The 16,365-nt window shown below is 36.1% G+C and overlaps 1 protein-coding gene across 1 annotated transcript in view; it reads left to right on the forward strand.

Moving 5' to 3' along the window:
* The first annotated feature begins 66 nt into the window (after positions 1-66).
* Positions 67-16,365, forward strand: part of LOC100158703 (optomotor-blind protein) — a 62,776-nt gene continuing 46,477 nt past the window's right edge. Inside the window, exon 1 of the mRNA XM_029486234.1 lies at positions 67-1,393. Within this exon, the coding sequence (XP_029342094.1) occupies positions 813-1,393 (581 nt within the window). The 5' untranslated portion in view covers positions 67-812. The remainder of the gene's footprint in view (positions 1,394-16,365) is intronic.

A 16,365-nucleotide genomic window follows, 5' to 3' on the forward strand; every position in this document is an offset into this window, starting at 1 on the left:
GCCGCCGCCCGCCTGAACAAGCGTTGACCGGCGACGGCGTCCCCCACCAACGCCGCCGCAACCGCGTCGCGTCCAACACGCACACGCACACTCGCAAGCGCGTGACGTATACACAAACACAAATCCACGCACACACACGGCGCGCCCGCACAGTACGTCGACGCGAGCTCTGTAGGTGTGTGTATATGTGTGTGTGTGTTGACGCCGTTGCGTGAAACCGTCGACGCTTGCCGATTGGCCGGGCCGGTCTCGACCAATCCGGACGCGACTCTCATTAACACTCGGACCGGGGCGTCGGTGTTGTCACATCGCCGCCGCCGCCACACAGTCAGTCGGCACCGAGCGCGCTAACCGTTGTCGTCGTCGTCGTCATCGTTGTCGTTGTTGTGGTCGTAGTAGTAGTGTGGCGAGTCGTCTCTACACGGCCCCCCCGTGTTTGCACATTATCGCGCGCACACACCACCGTCATAGTTATTTACGTTAATACATAAACACATAATATTTATAATCGTTGCGTTTAATATTATAATATTTTTAAAAGTTTTTCGCGTTCGAAAACACTCGTCGAAACCGCGTGTGAACAACAACAGTCGACCGTCTCGCGTGTGATAATCGACATAATATTTGTCTGAAATAACATCGATAAAAAATAATATCGTGAAGAAAATATAAATTTCCTTGTGTATTGAATTTTTTTTCCTTTTCCGTACTCCGTCAATCACTCGCGGTAAACATTTGTGAATGCTCGTGCAGGAGTCTGGTCCACCGTAGTGGCTGGGTCAAACGGTAACGGCGTGGACGGCGTGGCTGTTATGCGGTTCGAGCAAGCGGACCTCAGGTGCCGGTCACCCCGTGGGGCACCGGACACCCCGCAAACCGCTGCCGCTATGACCGGTGGCCAACGTTCACCAGACACATCGTACACGGCGGCCCGTGCGTCGTCCACCGACTTTTCCGTCAGCTCATTGCTGACTAACAATAACAACAACAGCAGCGGCGGCGCGCCGCCGTCTACAGTCCAGCAGCAGGCCGGTGGCCAGCAACAGCAGTATCCGCCGCCGCCACCGCCACCACCCGGTCTGTCGGCCGCAGCGGCCGCCGCGTACGCCATGGGCGCCTGTTATCCGGGCACCATGATACCCATGCCAAAGATGCACCATGGGCCGCATCACCCCGGCGCCGGTAGCTATCCGGCTGAAGAGATGCTCGCGTTGGCCGCGGCCGTCGCGCACGGCGTACACCATCCGCACCCGGCGGCCGCGCTACCCCGGTCTGTGGTCAGGCCCGAAGATGACGGTGTTGTCGACGATCCCAAGGTCACGTTGGAGGGCAAGGATCTGTGGGAAAAGTTCCACAAGCTCGGCACCGAAATGGTCATCACCAAATCTGGCAGGTCGGTCTTGATAAAAAATATTTGTTAGTTATACCTAATGGCTAATACTTTTATACGTATAAAGTTTGTGAGTGTTAGGTATAGGTTAGGTTAGTATAGTATAGGTAATCAATAATATTATAACTAAGTAGTTATTCCATAGACGCTTAGTTATTATCGATGAATGCAGTTAGGTAGGTACAAAGTATACATATTATAATTTATTATCCCGATAAGCATTATATTAGGCTTATATGATTTCTCTTTTTGAAAAATAATCACACGCTTTGGGCCAATTTTTTCCTATATAATGTTCAATATTATAACTTCGGTACTAATAATAATAACTTCATTATCGCGTCATGTTATTGACGATGGTTCTAATCTGCGTGATTTACATATTTGTAGGACTCTTAGTAGTATTATTCATTTTATTATAAATAGGCATAGGTAAATGGAAATTTCTGTTATTGCTCAAAATAAATAAATTTCATTGTTGGCATTTAAAGTATTTTTCTTTTCATTTCCAGTCAAAATTAAACGCTTCGTTATTATAGTATACATCCATCATTACCCAACTGTTATGTTTACGGACTTCATTTTTTTAAAACATTTCGGTCAATGTGTGCCTTATTATATTGAAAGTGAACTAGGCTGGTTAATATAGTAACTATATGTACTTAGGAATATCATTTTTGTTTCTTATATATTTTAAAAATGTTTCGTAATCATAATTTACCGCCCTCGATTAAATTAAATTATGGCAACGTAATTTTTAATTTTTTTTTAAAATAAAATTCTGTTTTTGAAGTGTGAGTTTTTTCAACGACTATTAGTTGTTATAATCAGTTAATGCCATCGTACTGCAATGCAGGTTGGGAAGTAGGTATATACCTAATGTACGATATTATATAATTATATCGTAGTTCATAATGTTGTATTGATAAACGATGATAAACGTCGCCTTTGGGCTTTAAGGAAAAGCTGTCCCGCAGCCCACACGACAAAATCGTCTTAAACATTAGGTACAATGTAAATAATATAATATATCATAAGTGCAGTGTGTGTGTGTGTGTACGATCTTTGGCGCCAGACGACAATTAAACCCAACATTGTGGACGCATTTCCATTATGATGATGATGATGATTATGATGAGTACGACGACGATGTGCCTAATCACTGACGTCGTCGCTACTGTTTTTTAACTGCTGATGCAATAGCGTATATAGTAGACTGCAGTATTATCGTGAAAATAAATAAATAGTTAGTAATAAATGCTTATCTCCGAGTTGCGATTTCTATCAACTATAATAAAATTGTACCTATGTATTTTACATGAATCGCAAACTGAAATCGTTAGGCGATCGTAGTTATTCGGCAAATATCTCGCTCTTTTTATTTGAAATAGTAGAGTTTATTTTTGGATTTTGACTTGTGTTTTAGCCGGGTGTGTCGACAACGATTATTTCATCGCGCTTCCTAGATAATATAAAAGTATAAATACGTATAATTTATTGTAGCATAATTCTGAAAAATGTCGGTTTATATTTTATTAGCGAAACTATCATTTAATCAAAAAAAAAAAAAAAACGAATGGCGTATATATATGACTAAATGAGTATATTGATTACTATTGAGTACTACAATAATTAATATTATTCGTTATAATATTATTTTCTATATATTTACAGTTTCATTATTATTGTTGTTATTTGCTACCTGCTTTCTCGACAAACAATAATCGTTTTCGTTTAGCTATACTCGATTTACATGCAAATGTATTTTATCCAACCGTATAACAGAATAAATTAACTTACAGCGGCGGTGTGAATGGGATATCAACAACGGATAACACAAAACTATTATGTTTTTGAAAATACTGTATTTTAATTAATCGTAATTTGTAGAAGGTATACACTGTTAAATTGTTTGATCTGTTGAATCGACGGTGGATTGCTAAAAATTGATTATTCTTGAAATTAAAACAATATGCATATAGATACTAAATAGAGAAGTAATATTTGTAATAATAAAATTGTCATAATACCTACTATATTATACCTACTTCATATTATTATTTCCATACCTATAACATATTGGTAATATGTATTAATAAATAGGGACATCTATATGCAATAGGTATATTTCATTGAATAATCATTTTGCGTACCAACGTTTTACTACGATATCCCTAGGTTAGATATAAATATAAATAATAATATTGATCGTGATAAATCCGTGATAAATATAACTCACTAAATGCAAAATATTATTGTACATTTTACAACTAAAAAAACAACTTGTAAATATTACTGTTTCTAGTAATTATTTGTTTCTAGTATTTCTGCAGATTGGATCTTGTATTTCAATAAGCATAAAGTCAAGTTGTTGACTATATGTTGACATCATTCAACGATTAGGTTGACAAGGTTATAAAATCAATTATTTGAAAAGTTACATGATTCATAGTGTAAATGATAGATATATCTAAAGATTCCAGCTGTAAACATAATAGTGCTCTACTTAAATTTGTATTAAATATGCAAGAATAGAACTTAAATGGTTTGCTTTTATGTTTAAAGTGTATGTTATTCATTACATAGATTTTAAGTTTTTTTGTCTGCACACGATTTTTCCAAGAACGTTTTACATTACCTATACTATATATTATTACATTACGGATATAACGTAATATTTGTAAATTATTACTATTGTGAATTTGTTGCAAATGCAACAGTGAAACAAATATTCTAAATCTTCGTTTTAATTTAATTTATATATTATCTCCTATCCCCTACGTTTAAAATGTATAATGAATGATTTATTTATCATGTAATTTTAAGCAGTCAACATAACTCTCATCATATTTGCTACTGTATATAGATTGTTTATAACTTTGAATTGTAATTAAAAAAAAATTTGTAGGTATAGAATATACAATATAAAGAATAGATTACCAGTTATTACTTAGGAATAATAGATTTTAATATTTATACCAACAATTATACAAGTAATTGTTGGTTTTGACTTTTGATAAATAATTAATTGTTCCTTTTTTATTGATGAATACAGATTTTCTATTTTTCCAAATTTACATTATCTCTAACAAAATGTCTGTATTTACTTGAATCAAAATGAAACTAAAAATACCCTAGTTTATATTAGGTACCTATGTATAATATTATTTATCATTTTATTATTTGAAACTATAATAAAAAACTCATATTGGCTTCAACCGCAGATGGGCATTGTAGTTTTATTATTTTCAATTTTGGCAGGTTTACTATTTATTTTGAAAATAAAATAATATTACATTAATATTTCAGTTATGTAAAAATAATTTAATGTAGATTTACAGATATCTATTAATTATTATTTATTATAACCATTTATAACTTTATATGTACCTATACATGAACAAATATCATCATACCTACCCATATTTAAGCATTAAATAATGTCTGAATAATATTATTAAACAATGCCAAAGGCTTTACATTAAATATTTTATCAAAATCACTTAATACCTATTATACTTGTGTCTACTAAATGTGTGCCTGCATAGTGCATACCAAAATAATTAATTAGATATATGCTTCATAATATTATAATAAATTGAAAATTCCATACAAAAATAAAATATGTTTTGTTACAATAGATGAAAAATTGTATAAACACTATAAGTTTTATATAATAATTAAAGCCATGTCAATAATAATAATGATAAATATTCTTTACTTTATTATACTTATTATAATATTATAAGTACTTAATCAATATATAATTGTCTTTGTCGCACGCATATAGCGGCCTTTGGCGTTGTTTAAAATGTCATTATATGATATAAACATAAAAATATATCAATTTGTATACATTAATGTCTGTATATATTTTTAAACGTAAAATTTGCATAATCGGTAATTTGCATTCTTAAAAACACGGAATTAATTGCCATAGAATTTCGTTTGTTGGATAGCAATAATAAACTGATCAAGTGTAGATAAAAAAAAAAATCAATATTTCTGTGTATTTAGCATTTCAATCGTGTAGAAGATACTCATGAATGGTAATTTTGCTTAAAAGACCTCTTATTCTCTTTAGGAATAAAAAATATTTGCCTGTTCTTCTCACACTTTTGTGTATCGTCCGTATACTGAACCGCTTTTTAAAGTAAATTTTTTTTTTACTTCCGACCACGCGTATTATTCCGTATTCGTATAGTATTATATTTTTTACATACATATATAATATTGTATTTTAGTTTCATAATATTATTTCTGCAGAAATGATTAAAGTATAATATGCGCATTCCTATCCTGGCTACTGTATCTCATGTGAAACACTGTATAAATAAGCAACATTGCATAAGTTATCTTAATGTTAAGAATTATCTGGTACTATAGAAGTACATGAACCTTCTGTAAAAAGATTGCAATATTTTTTTCTCATGGTTTATATTTTATATAAGCTATCAATTAGTATTTTAAACATATTTGTAAACATAAACGGTATAGCTATATTTCAGACTATAAAGTGTACAATAAAAGTAATCGCAAATGTTATGATTTATGAACATATCAAAGTGAATTATATCGCCGAGAATTATGGTTGAAAACCAACAATTTTCGCAAATTGCCGTTAGCTGTGGGTATTGCTGTTATAGGTACATAATATAATAATATTTTATTTTAAAATTAATTTTCCATCGCAATTGTTGACACTTGAGGTGCGCTGTCGTTCAGCAGTAATATTATTATATTATCCGTTGCGTATAAAATTTCAGATACCCTATAACTGCTGATAATTAAATGCCTTAATAGAATCAACCTCACCTATATATATGTAGTGTTAATGCGCATTATTGCAGTCGGCGCGTTTAAATTATAATTCATATATAATAAACCCGCACGCGTTACCTAAAGACATATTTTTTCTATTTTAATCTAGTCTAAGCATAGGCAATAAAAATAATAATAACAACGAAATATAAGTAGACGGTGATAATAATAATAATAACAACAACAACAACAACAACAACAACAACAATAACATAATATGATATATTCGACATCATTATTATATATTAATATTATGACTATGGGGTATATATTACGTACGGCCCACGTATGATGGAATAATAATCAACGTTTTTAGGTAGGTACCTACCTATATTATCATATTATTTATTCGTGTTTTGCTTATAAACTCTTATAAGATACACGATAAAGCGACGTCTTGTAATAATTTAATCGGACAAAATGCGAAACCGATTAATTGGTTCGCGCGAGTTTGCTTCTCGCACGTAATATCATCGCAATATTAAGTGCGCGTCGTCGTATAACAGCGTGTGTGTTTGTGTATGCGTGTGTATGTGTGCGATTGTGTGTTCTTGTATGTGTGTGATTGTGTGCGTGTGTGCGTCTAGTGTTACAAGGGGTAGAGACCGGTAGCGGCGGCGGCCGAGTGAATGGGGGCATACATCCACACACACACACACACACACACACACACACACACACACCTACTTGCGCGTATACGTATATAATAATATACACAGACACACAGACACACACCGTGTTCCCGGGGTGGTGGCTACGGTTGTGGTGTGGTGCAACGGTAGTAGAGGGTAGGTGGGGGTGGGCGAGCGGCGTTTTTTTTTCAACGGCAACAATGGACTTTCCCCCTCTCGTCCTCCGTACGTTACTGTCGGCGGACTATAATATAGGAGAAGGCGGCGGCGGCTCCTTGACAATATATTATAAAAGTGTGCGTGCGTGCGTGTGCGTTCTCCCAGTAATAGTCGTCGTCGTAGTAAGCCTACGTGTGCGTGCGTGTGTGATGTAAAATAATAATAATAATAATAGTAAAAAACAAATCTACGTGCGCATGGTTTGCTGCAGCGTGTTTTATACAGGCGCGCGACACACGCACGCACGGCGTTTCTCCTCTATATCCGCTCTCTTTTGTTCTATTCGCAACGACGCGTTGTTTTATTATTTTATCGATCGACGTGTGTGTGTAGGCCGCGGCTAGTGCGGTGTATTCATGTCGTATGGAAACGTTATTCAAATGTAAAGGAAGATGGAAAAAAAATGTAAAATAAAATTATCAAAACCGCTTTGAATAATGCGCGATAACGAAAGACGGCGCTCGTGTGTCGGACACTGCAGGGACCGGTCGCCCGCATATGACCAGCCGTCGTAATTATAGTAAATAAAATTATAAATTATTATAATTCTAGGCTTCGCGTTTTTAACACCTATAATATAATATCAAAATATCATTATATAATACTCGCGCACGATCGTCGCCGTCGTTAAAATCATCACCATCAAGATTACAGCACCTATACGTCATCTTATCTAAATATAATGTATAATAATCGCATGAAGCGTGTTGTGTTGCCAGTATAGATATTTGTTTTGGTTTTTTTTCTCCCAGAGTCGTTGCGTTTCGACCGGTCATGTTCGTATGGAATATGCGTCAATATAGTAAGATTATAGTCCTCCTTACACCATATGATAAACGCGGGGAACAGGAGCAGCAGCAGCATTAGCCGCCAAAAGTGGGAGTCTGCGTGTGAGACCGACGTGCGTGCGTGCGTGCGTCTGTGCATAACCTCACTTCACTTTACTGTATACCGTAAACATTTATTATACACGTAATACACGTAGTAGTATATATAATATGACTACTATACACACTCTGCGCGTAATTACCACCGCGGCGGCCAACCGGTCAATAATAATATAACGCGCCGAGGTCAACGTCAACCACGACGAGGCGCCGGCCGCCGGAAAAATCCCGCCCGCGGACCATGATAATATTATCGTTACGGTTTACGTACGTGCCGTCGTTTTTCGGTATGGAGGTAGTTGTAATCGTCGTCTGTCGTGTGTATCCGAGTTATATATAGGTAGCCATCGAATGAGCTCTAAAGTCTAAATGCATTCCACCTAATTAGCCACATTGCAGCGCAGTAGAGCAACGTCCGCGTATTCGACACACGACGGACGATATTATTTTCTTGTTTATACCTATATAGTAGTTACCATAAATATGGGTGAGGATAAACATAGGTACCCACATTGTTTTACACGACAGACATATTATATTATTCTAATACATAATATTATACATTATATTGGTAAGGCGTATATTGTTATAATATTTGTTCGTTACAGATATCGAAAAATATCCTGTTCGGGTGCCGATTGGAAATTTAATACCGTTCGAATATTTTATACCGTCGGTCATGTGTACACATCGCGACCTCCCCGTCAAAGGGGTCGTTTGATCCCGCGACTCTTTTCGTTGTAGAATCTAGAATATCAACCGCCACGTTGGCGCCGTGGCGTTGGACTGAGAGAAAAAGCGATACCGCGGCAGAACTACCACATATAGATAGTAGAACGTACCTATACGGTTCCCGGTGTATTTCAATGTCGTCCAACCAAGGTATATACATAATATGTAACCAGACTTAGGTTGTACCGTGTTATATACATATAATATACGCGTCCGCGCGTTTTCCGATCTGGCCGCGTGTAAATTTTTTGTTTATAACCGTACACTATAGTATTTCGTGGTCATGTCCGCTTAACTTGGTGCACAACATCATAGTCTTTCATTCATCGCGGTGCGTGTACCGATATATCAGTATGGTGGTTATAACCCAGTTTTTAAGGGGGGCTGAATTTAAAATTCACGGGGAGTCATGTGGGGTTCAAACCCTTGTATATTATCCTTATTGTTGGAAATATACTGCTCTAATCAGTACGGAAAATATGTATATTTTAGTGGTTTTAGTTTAGAAAAAATTGTCATCAACATTATTTTTATGAATACTACAATTATATATAATTCCATAGGTACCAAGTATTAAATTGTAGGTAATAATAAAGTGATAAAAATACCAGGGGGGCGTCCAACAAATCACCTCACCACATCTGATATCCGCCACTGCAAGATATAATATATAGTATTTTGGTATTAACCTATATACCTACGTATAATATGTAAAGTAACAAGACAATTATTTCATTCACCATTCACGTTTGCTACACATTATGAAGGTAATAATATGTCTCGTGTGGACAGTCGTCGAGTATAGACTATTAACGCGCGGGCCAGCCGAAGCTGCCCTCGGGCGGGGTGCGTGTACCGCGTCTCGGCCGCCGTACATTATCATTACCTACATTGTTTTGAGTGCGCCACGAAGGAATTTCGTGCGTGAAACGACGAACACGCGACGACGCCTGCACGGGGCGTATAATATCGTACCTTTATAATGTATATATATATTTATCGACGTCATGAAAGAAAACGGCTACAACAATAACTACACATTGACTGGCAACCTTTATGGTATGATTCATAATCAAAACAGTTCCTAAAGAAGAAAATACATTTCGTTTCCGGTTTCAGTACACGGTTTTTAAAAACGTAAACCTATAAGGTTTTAGAAATAAAAAAATGTTTACTAGGTTTATCCTCGAAGTTAACTGCACAGTTCTCAACGCTATAATAAATAATAATCCAACAATATTTTCGGAACTAGTCCCTGATACTACATCATATTATAGTGTATAAAGCACGCTACCCAATTGTTTGTACATCATCATACCTATAAATTTGCCCCACGGTTTACCAATTTTTCAGAATTTTTGTCTCATCTTTTTTTTTTTTGACTGCATCTTCTACCGACTCAAGATTTTTGCGCATTTGCTTGAGCGTTAAACCAGCAAACGTCTTGACCTCTATAACGCTACCGCCGCATCGTGCATATAACTCTGGTATACCTACTGCATAATACTGCTGGGATCGATAACAATTTAAGCGCGCGTCGACTTATCGATTTTTTCGTCTCAACACCGTCACTCATCGTAAGTTAGCATGTTATATCATTTAATGTGTATAATATGATATTATAGTCCATTTCTCGGGGTTTTTTTTAATTTAAAAACAAATGTTTCGCCTTTTACGTGGCGACGGCGGCGGATGTAGTGTAGACGTATACCTACAACTTACAAGTACATAATGGACGCGCATAATATGTTAGTGAGTACCACCGAGTGATGTATTATGTTGTACAGCACTATAGGTACTGCATAACATCCTCACTCTACCTTTGGCGGCTGACAATAGTACCTACGATAATAATAACAACAACAATAACGAAAAGTGAGTTAGACAACTAGGACGAAGATGGGGAGCGTGTATGATGGCCGTGGCGCGTGTATAACAATATTTCTATTATTACGACGACGTTCAGATATGGACGTGTCCGTGATAAGAGCGTATATCATGCGGTGGCTGTGTCGGGCGGGTTAGAGTGGTGTTGCAGTACTGTATTGTATAGTATATAGTGTAGTAGCGACGGGGCGGTGATGATGGTATATAAAGTTGATGTATGCCGCCGGCGACGAAGCTCGTGGCGGCGGCGGGCGGAAGGGCAACGGGAAAATTGGACGTGATTAAATAATTGCGTGAGCGGCGGCGTTTGTGTGGTCGCGCGCAATTAGAGCAATTGACTAGATTGAAATCGGTATTATTCACATATATACACTACAGACGGTATATAATATAATAATATAATTGCTGACGAGGCGTATTTATACATATACAACGTGCGGCAGATCTCGTCGCTGAAAATCAAATTTGAACCGAATTTAGCGTGGCGTATGGTATTGTTATCGTTATATTTACGAGTAGGTTTAAAATATTGTTACTATTATGTTATACTATATTGGTAGATATTATAATAGGTAGAGGTCGGACGAGAGAATGAGACGACTATTATATGCTATTATTATGTGCAGTGCTGCGCGCGTGTCACGTACGCCGAAACTAGTCGTACTCGTGTTTTTATATCACCTTAACATCTTCGTATATTCGTATACCGGTATAGTATATTAAATCATTCATATTATGTACATTATTATCATTCGATGAAAAACGATTTTAAAAAAACCACCCCTACCCCAATAAGTATAATACAAAATAATATATTCTATATTACAACCTCACTGTTAAGACTTTTATATTATATGGGTCATTGTAAGAAACTGAGTGCGCGTAAAACTTTTATATAGGAAGTATATAATATATAATGTTATGTGTATATATATGTAATATAAAGAGAGGGACTCATTTGAAAGGGGCAAACACTGCTGTAACGATTTAGGGTGAAACGCGATGGTCATGTTTTTTCCTGTAATACTCTCTGCAGTTATAGTCCTATTATTATATATAAGTACGCGTGTAAACTTTCCTTAGTTCCCTCAGACTATAGTATCGCCCCCGATAACCAACAATAATAGTTCTTGATTTTGGCTTTCGTTTCATGCCGTATTATGTATAATATAAGTATGCGGCGTCATGTAGGTATTTATTACTCCTATAATAGTCTTAATACAGAATAATATTATCTACCGGTGACCGGGATTCGAAGTACAGTCAGCGGCGATAGTTTGTTATGCGTACCGGCGCTGAAAACGTTACATGTTAGGTACCTACACCTTATTTATTTTTAATTCACAGTTCAGCCAAACGAGCTTCCCCGCGCGCGATTCGTGTGTGCTAATTTATCGTATTTTGAAATATATTATCTGACCAGCATTACGACAACGAGATGTAAAACAATAGTGTGAGCTTTTAGTGCAGGGTTCCCGAGGTACTGTTCGCGATCAATCCGTTATCGATACACATTACAATTATTTATGTTTACATTTGATTTAATACAGACGCGCAATAGGCGGTGTATATACGTTACATGAAATTAGTGTTGCCAGTGAAATATAGGCGCGTGGAAAAAAGTTTAATCGAGAAAAACCAATACGTTTTGGATTCAAAAAATAAAAAAACCGCGTCTCGGCCGTGGGTAATATATTATAATAATATAATATATAACGATAAACACACACGCCTCATGTATAATATGGTCGGTCGGCCGACCGGCGGCGGTCAGGCGCCTCTCGTTGTTCGTGAGGCGACGTCTATCGCGCGTATCGATCGGTAAAAGTGATTTTTTCCCCTCTCCTCCAGCCATATCCCGGACGCGCGGCGCACACCTCGGCCAGCGTGGTGTAGTGCAGTCTTCAAACCGCGTTCTCTCGCGTCTATAATATTATTATAACAACGACGACGACGCGCTTTTAATCGTGGAATTTTTTTTTTATCGTTATTTTATAATCGTGTATAATAATAAAATATAAATAATACCTCCGTGTTGGGCAAGTGCGTGTGTGCAGACGCGCGCCCGCGATCCACGGTGTTCTAGTGTGTGTGCGCGTTAGCCAGAGTGAGTGTGTGAGAGAGAGAGTGAGAATCGAGACGTGTCTTGTTAGCTTGTGTGTGTGTGTGTGTGTGTGTTGGATGGTGTAAACCAAAAACAAACAGGGCGAAGGCGAGAGACCCGGTAATTATAACATCCATCAAAAAAAAAATGAAAAATACGAAAAAAAAATAAACGCTAATGATAGGGTACCGCTGCAGTGTATATCCGCGGCCGGGCGGGCGATCGTAGCTCGTTATCCCGTCGTCGACGTTGCAGAGTAAATAGTGCGCCGGCGAGACGTACGCGTACCACGACCAAGTGTATTATATATATATATAATATTTACTATGTACATAGCTATAAGTATACGTCGTGTGCACGTAATAACACTATTCAGTTGTGTTCGGCGGCAGTGGTTCTCAGCGGATCGCACAGCGCGCGCGCGCCTGTCACTTCCGCCGGCCCGGTGCGCTTTTTGCCCACCACTGTGGCACGCATCGAACCAGTTTACCGCGGCCGCCGCGCACTTATTATATTTTTTTTTATTATTATTATTATTATTATTATTATTATTATTATTTGTATAGTCTCTCTCACTCTCTCTTATACACTCTCTCCTTCGTACTGAGCACACACACACCAAGACGACCGTATAGTCTTTGGTGGCCGTCGCCCTCCAGCCCGCCGCCCGCCCTCCCCGGCCATTCCGGTATCGGCTCTACATGGGAGGGCTTAATTATTCCATCAACGGACCCACGTCGAAGGGGCGTGGCTCCGATGGTATTGTGTGTGCTTGTAGTTGTGCGAAAATAAACAATATAATATTATATTATAAATCATATTGATAAACTTAGATATTAATGCCTATGATGTGGCTATTGCGTTTTGTAGGTACGATATCCCTGTGTATCGCGCCTCCCCTAGCTTTGCCTATCATCGTGATTTTCGTCAGATATTGTTTATATTTTTGCAGTATATGCTGCTATAGTTGGTTATTTTCCGGACATTTCACGTTCTACAACCCCCACGTTCCGTATAATATGTATAGGCACACGTCCCAGGTTTTAAATTATTATTGCCTTATACTAGTCGTTATATTAGAATATTGGAGTCTCCCCATTCGATTTTAAAACGAAAACCTTGTATTAATTATATTTAACTATTGTCCGTCGAAGTATGATAATAATAATAATAATTTATTCAACTCAGATAAAATACATACAAGAAAATAAGAAAAAACATAAGTAGGTAATTATATGAACTGAGCTGATTACCCCTCTCTTTAAACATGCCTGTGATGAGAGGGGGAAAGTAAAGTTACTAACTATTAACCGCCGAAAAAATAATACTATAGATGGTATAAATAACTTTTTTATAAAATACTATAGGTGTAGGTACCTATAAATATTATATGTGCCTATTACAATAACTGTTGAATTTATGGAACATATTATTATTTTTATCAGGAGTGAAAATTTAATTCTACATAATTGTATCTTTAACTCTTCAAAATGATTTAATACACTATATTATTGTGTATAGGTACGTGTACAACTTGTGTGTAGTCGACGATTTGATAAATATTTTACATTTTAATCACGCCTAGGTTTTCACAGTCGTTCCGCTGTGTGGTACGTGTTAAACGAATTATAACGAGTTCCAATTGTTGATTTATTCTGATTAACGCCGCTGCCAATAAAATGTTGTTGTTATTATTAAAATTTGCGTTGTAATTTAAGTGCACAAATTGTATACATATAAATACGAAACGCCGTAACGTTAAATTATTATTATTATATACAAGAGTCGTGACGGTTTTATCGATTTCTTTTTCTTTTGCTTCTCTATTCCTCTGACCAATGATTCAGTATACACAGCGCGAAAATCACACGCGCGTTAAATCGCGGGACTACGATGAATATTTGGTACACGCGTGCCCGGGTATCTAAATAATATGATTGCAATTTGCGTAAACCTAATCAATATGCGCACGTTATCGCTGATAGGAATATCCCACGAATATAATGTAGGTACATTAGGTATTACGATTTGTTCCTGTACGTACATAATATGTAGATACACGGACTGTATAGTTATATACTGTTGTATAGTTATATACTGTATATATTTGTGTACTCCAGCAAATCCCAAAATGTATCGCCCACCGTTTATTTACGTCTGTAAATTTTGCCACTTATTTTGACCCATACGAACCTATATTATATCCGTAAGAACCGGGTATAATTTTTTATCTGTAGAATAAAATACGATTTAAAATTATTATTGTTATTATTGGCGTATCATCAGGTCCGCCCAAACATACTATACCTACGTTATGCTCTTAGAGATTTCTTATGTCAATTGCAGTAATGCAATTGTCTATTATACTTTTAAGGTCGTTGGTTTTCGTTTATTTACTATATAATGTGACTAATCGATACTCTCGAAATTCATTTTCATTCCCCCATGGCACGACCAACTATTCAAAAAACAAACCTATAAGTTGAGGCTGGCCAATGATAAAGGGTATATACATCATTCTTCAACTTAATTATAGTTTATAGTATTGAGTTTGCTTCTTTTACTAGTAACTGTGATATTATATTATTTTATTAGTAAACATAGTTTTGTACTTTTGTATTCTGGTCACAAGTCCGTTTTTCTTTGATAAGCAAATAAATAATATATATAGCCATATAATAGGTACTATAGTATTATGTATTATATTATTAGTTATTACCTAAATATAGAATGAATATACTAAGAGTATAGTGTTATTGCTTTAGGAAAACAAAAAAGTACGGGCTCTGGTATCATAAAATCCCTTTGAAGTGTTAAAAAAATTATTCAAAACCTCTACGACTGCTTGAGATGCCCTTATTCGCGACTAATTAATCAAAAGTTCAATGACACTCATTTTCTCGTACTGCGTGTAAAACGAAAATGTAAAAAATGTATGAACAGCACACTCGTCTGTATACAATATTGTGCTATAAACACGTCATATCCTATATCCGCAAAAAAACACTATATATTGTTGCTTTATAAATCGTTAGTATTATAATTTTTAATTCAAGGAAATTATTGATTAGAAACCAATATTTACGGTGATGTTCAAAATATAATATTTTGGATTCAGGATTGGTATAGAAAGTGTATCACACATCTCCTTTTTCTTTTAAGTTTTTTTGGTCCGTTAAAGACCTTTGCTGTTTTATATTCTCAATCCTTGTCCATGCTTATAAATATTAAAAACATACAAATTTCTGTTACAAATAAAAAAACAATTAATAGATAATAATTCCATGTTTTCTCATAGTCTCGTTCAGGCATATATTAGTACAGTCAATATTTATCACCGTTTACAATATATAATCGCGTTGTAGCTATAGTCTTGTTAGAGTTGAAAACGGACTGGTAAACGACTTTGTTTACTACCGGTGATATTAATTAATAATTAGTAAAAAAAAAAATTAATGCTCATACACGTCATGTTACTCATACTCATAACACATGTTATAAATTTATTATATACTGGGTGATTCTTTTATCACAGAACACTCATTATTTCAAAAAGTATAAATTTTTTTGTAAATATTTTTTATCCTTATAATTTTTTAAGTTTTTTACTTTTTTGAATGACAACATAGGGTTTTAATTTTATTTTCCAAAGCAGAATATTTTTCTTAATATTTTGATACATGAAAATCAAAT

This window comes from Acyrthosiphon pisum, chromosome A1 (assembly GCF_005508785.2).
Source record: "Acyrthosiphon pisum isolate AL4f chromosome A1, pea_aphid_22Mar2018_4r6ur, whole genome shotgun sequence".
NCBI lineage: Eukaryota > Metazoa > Arthropoda > Insecta > Hemiptera > Aphididae > Acyrthosiphon > Acyrthosiphon pisum.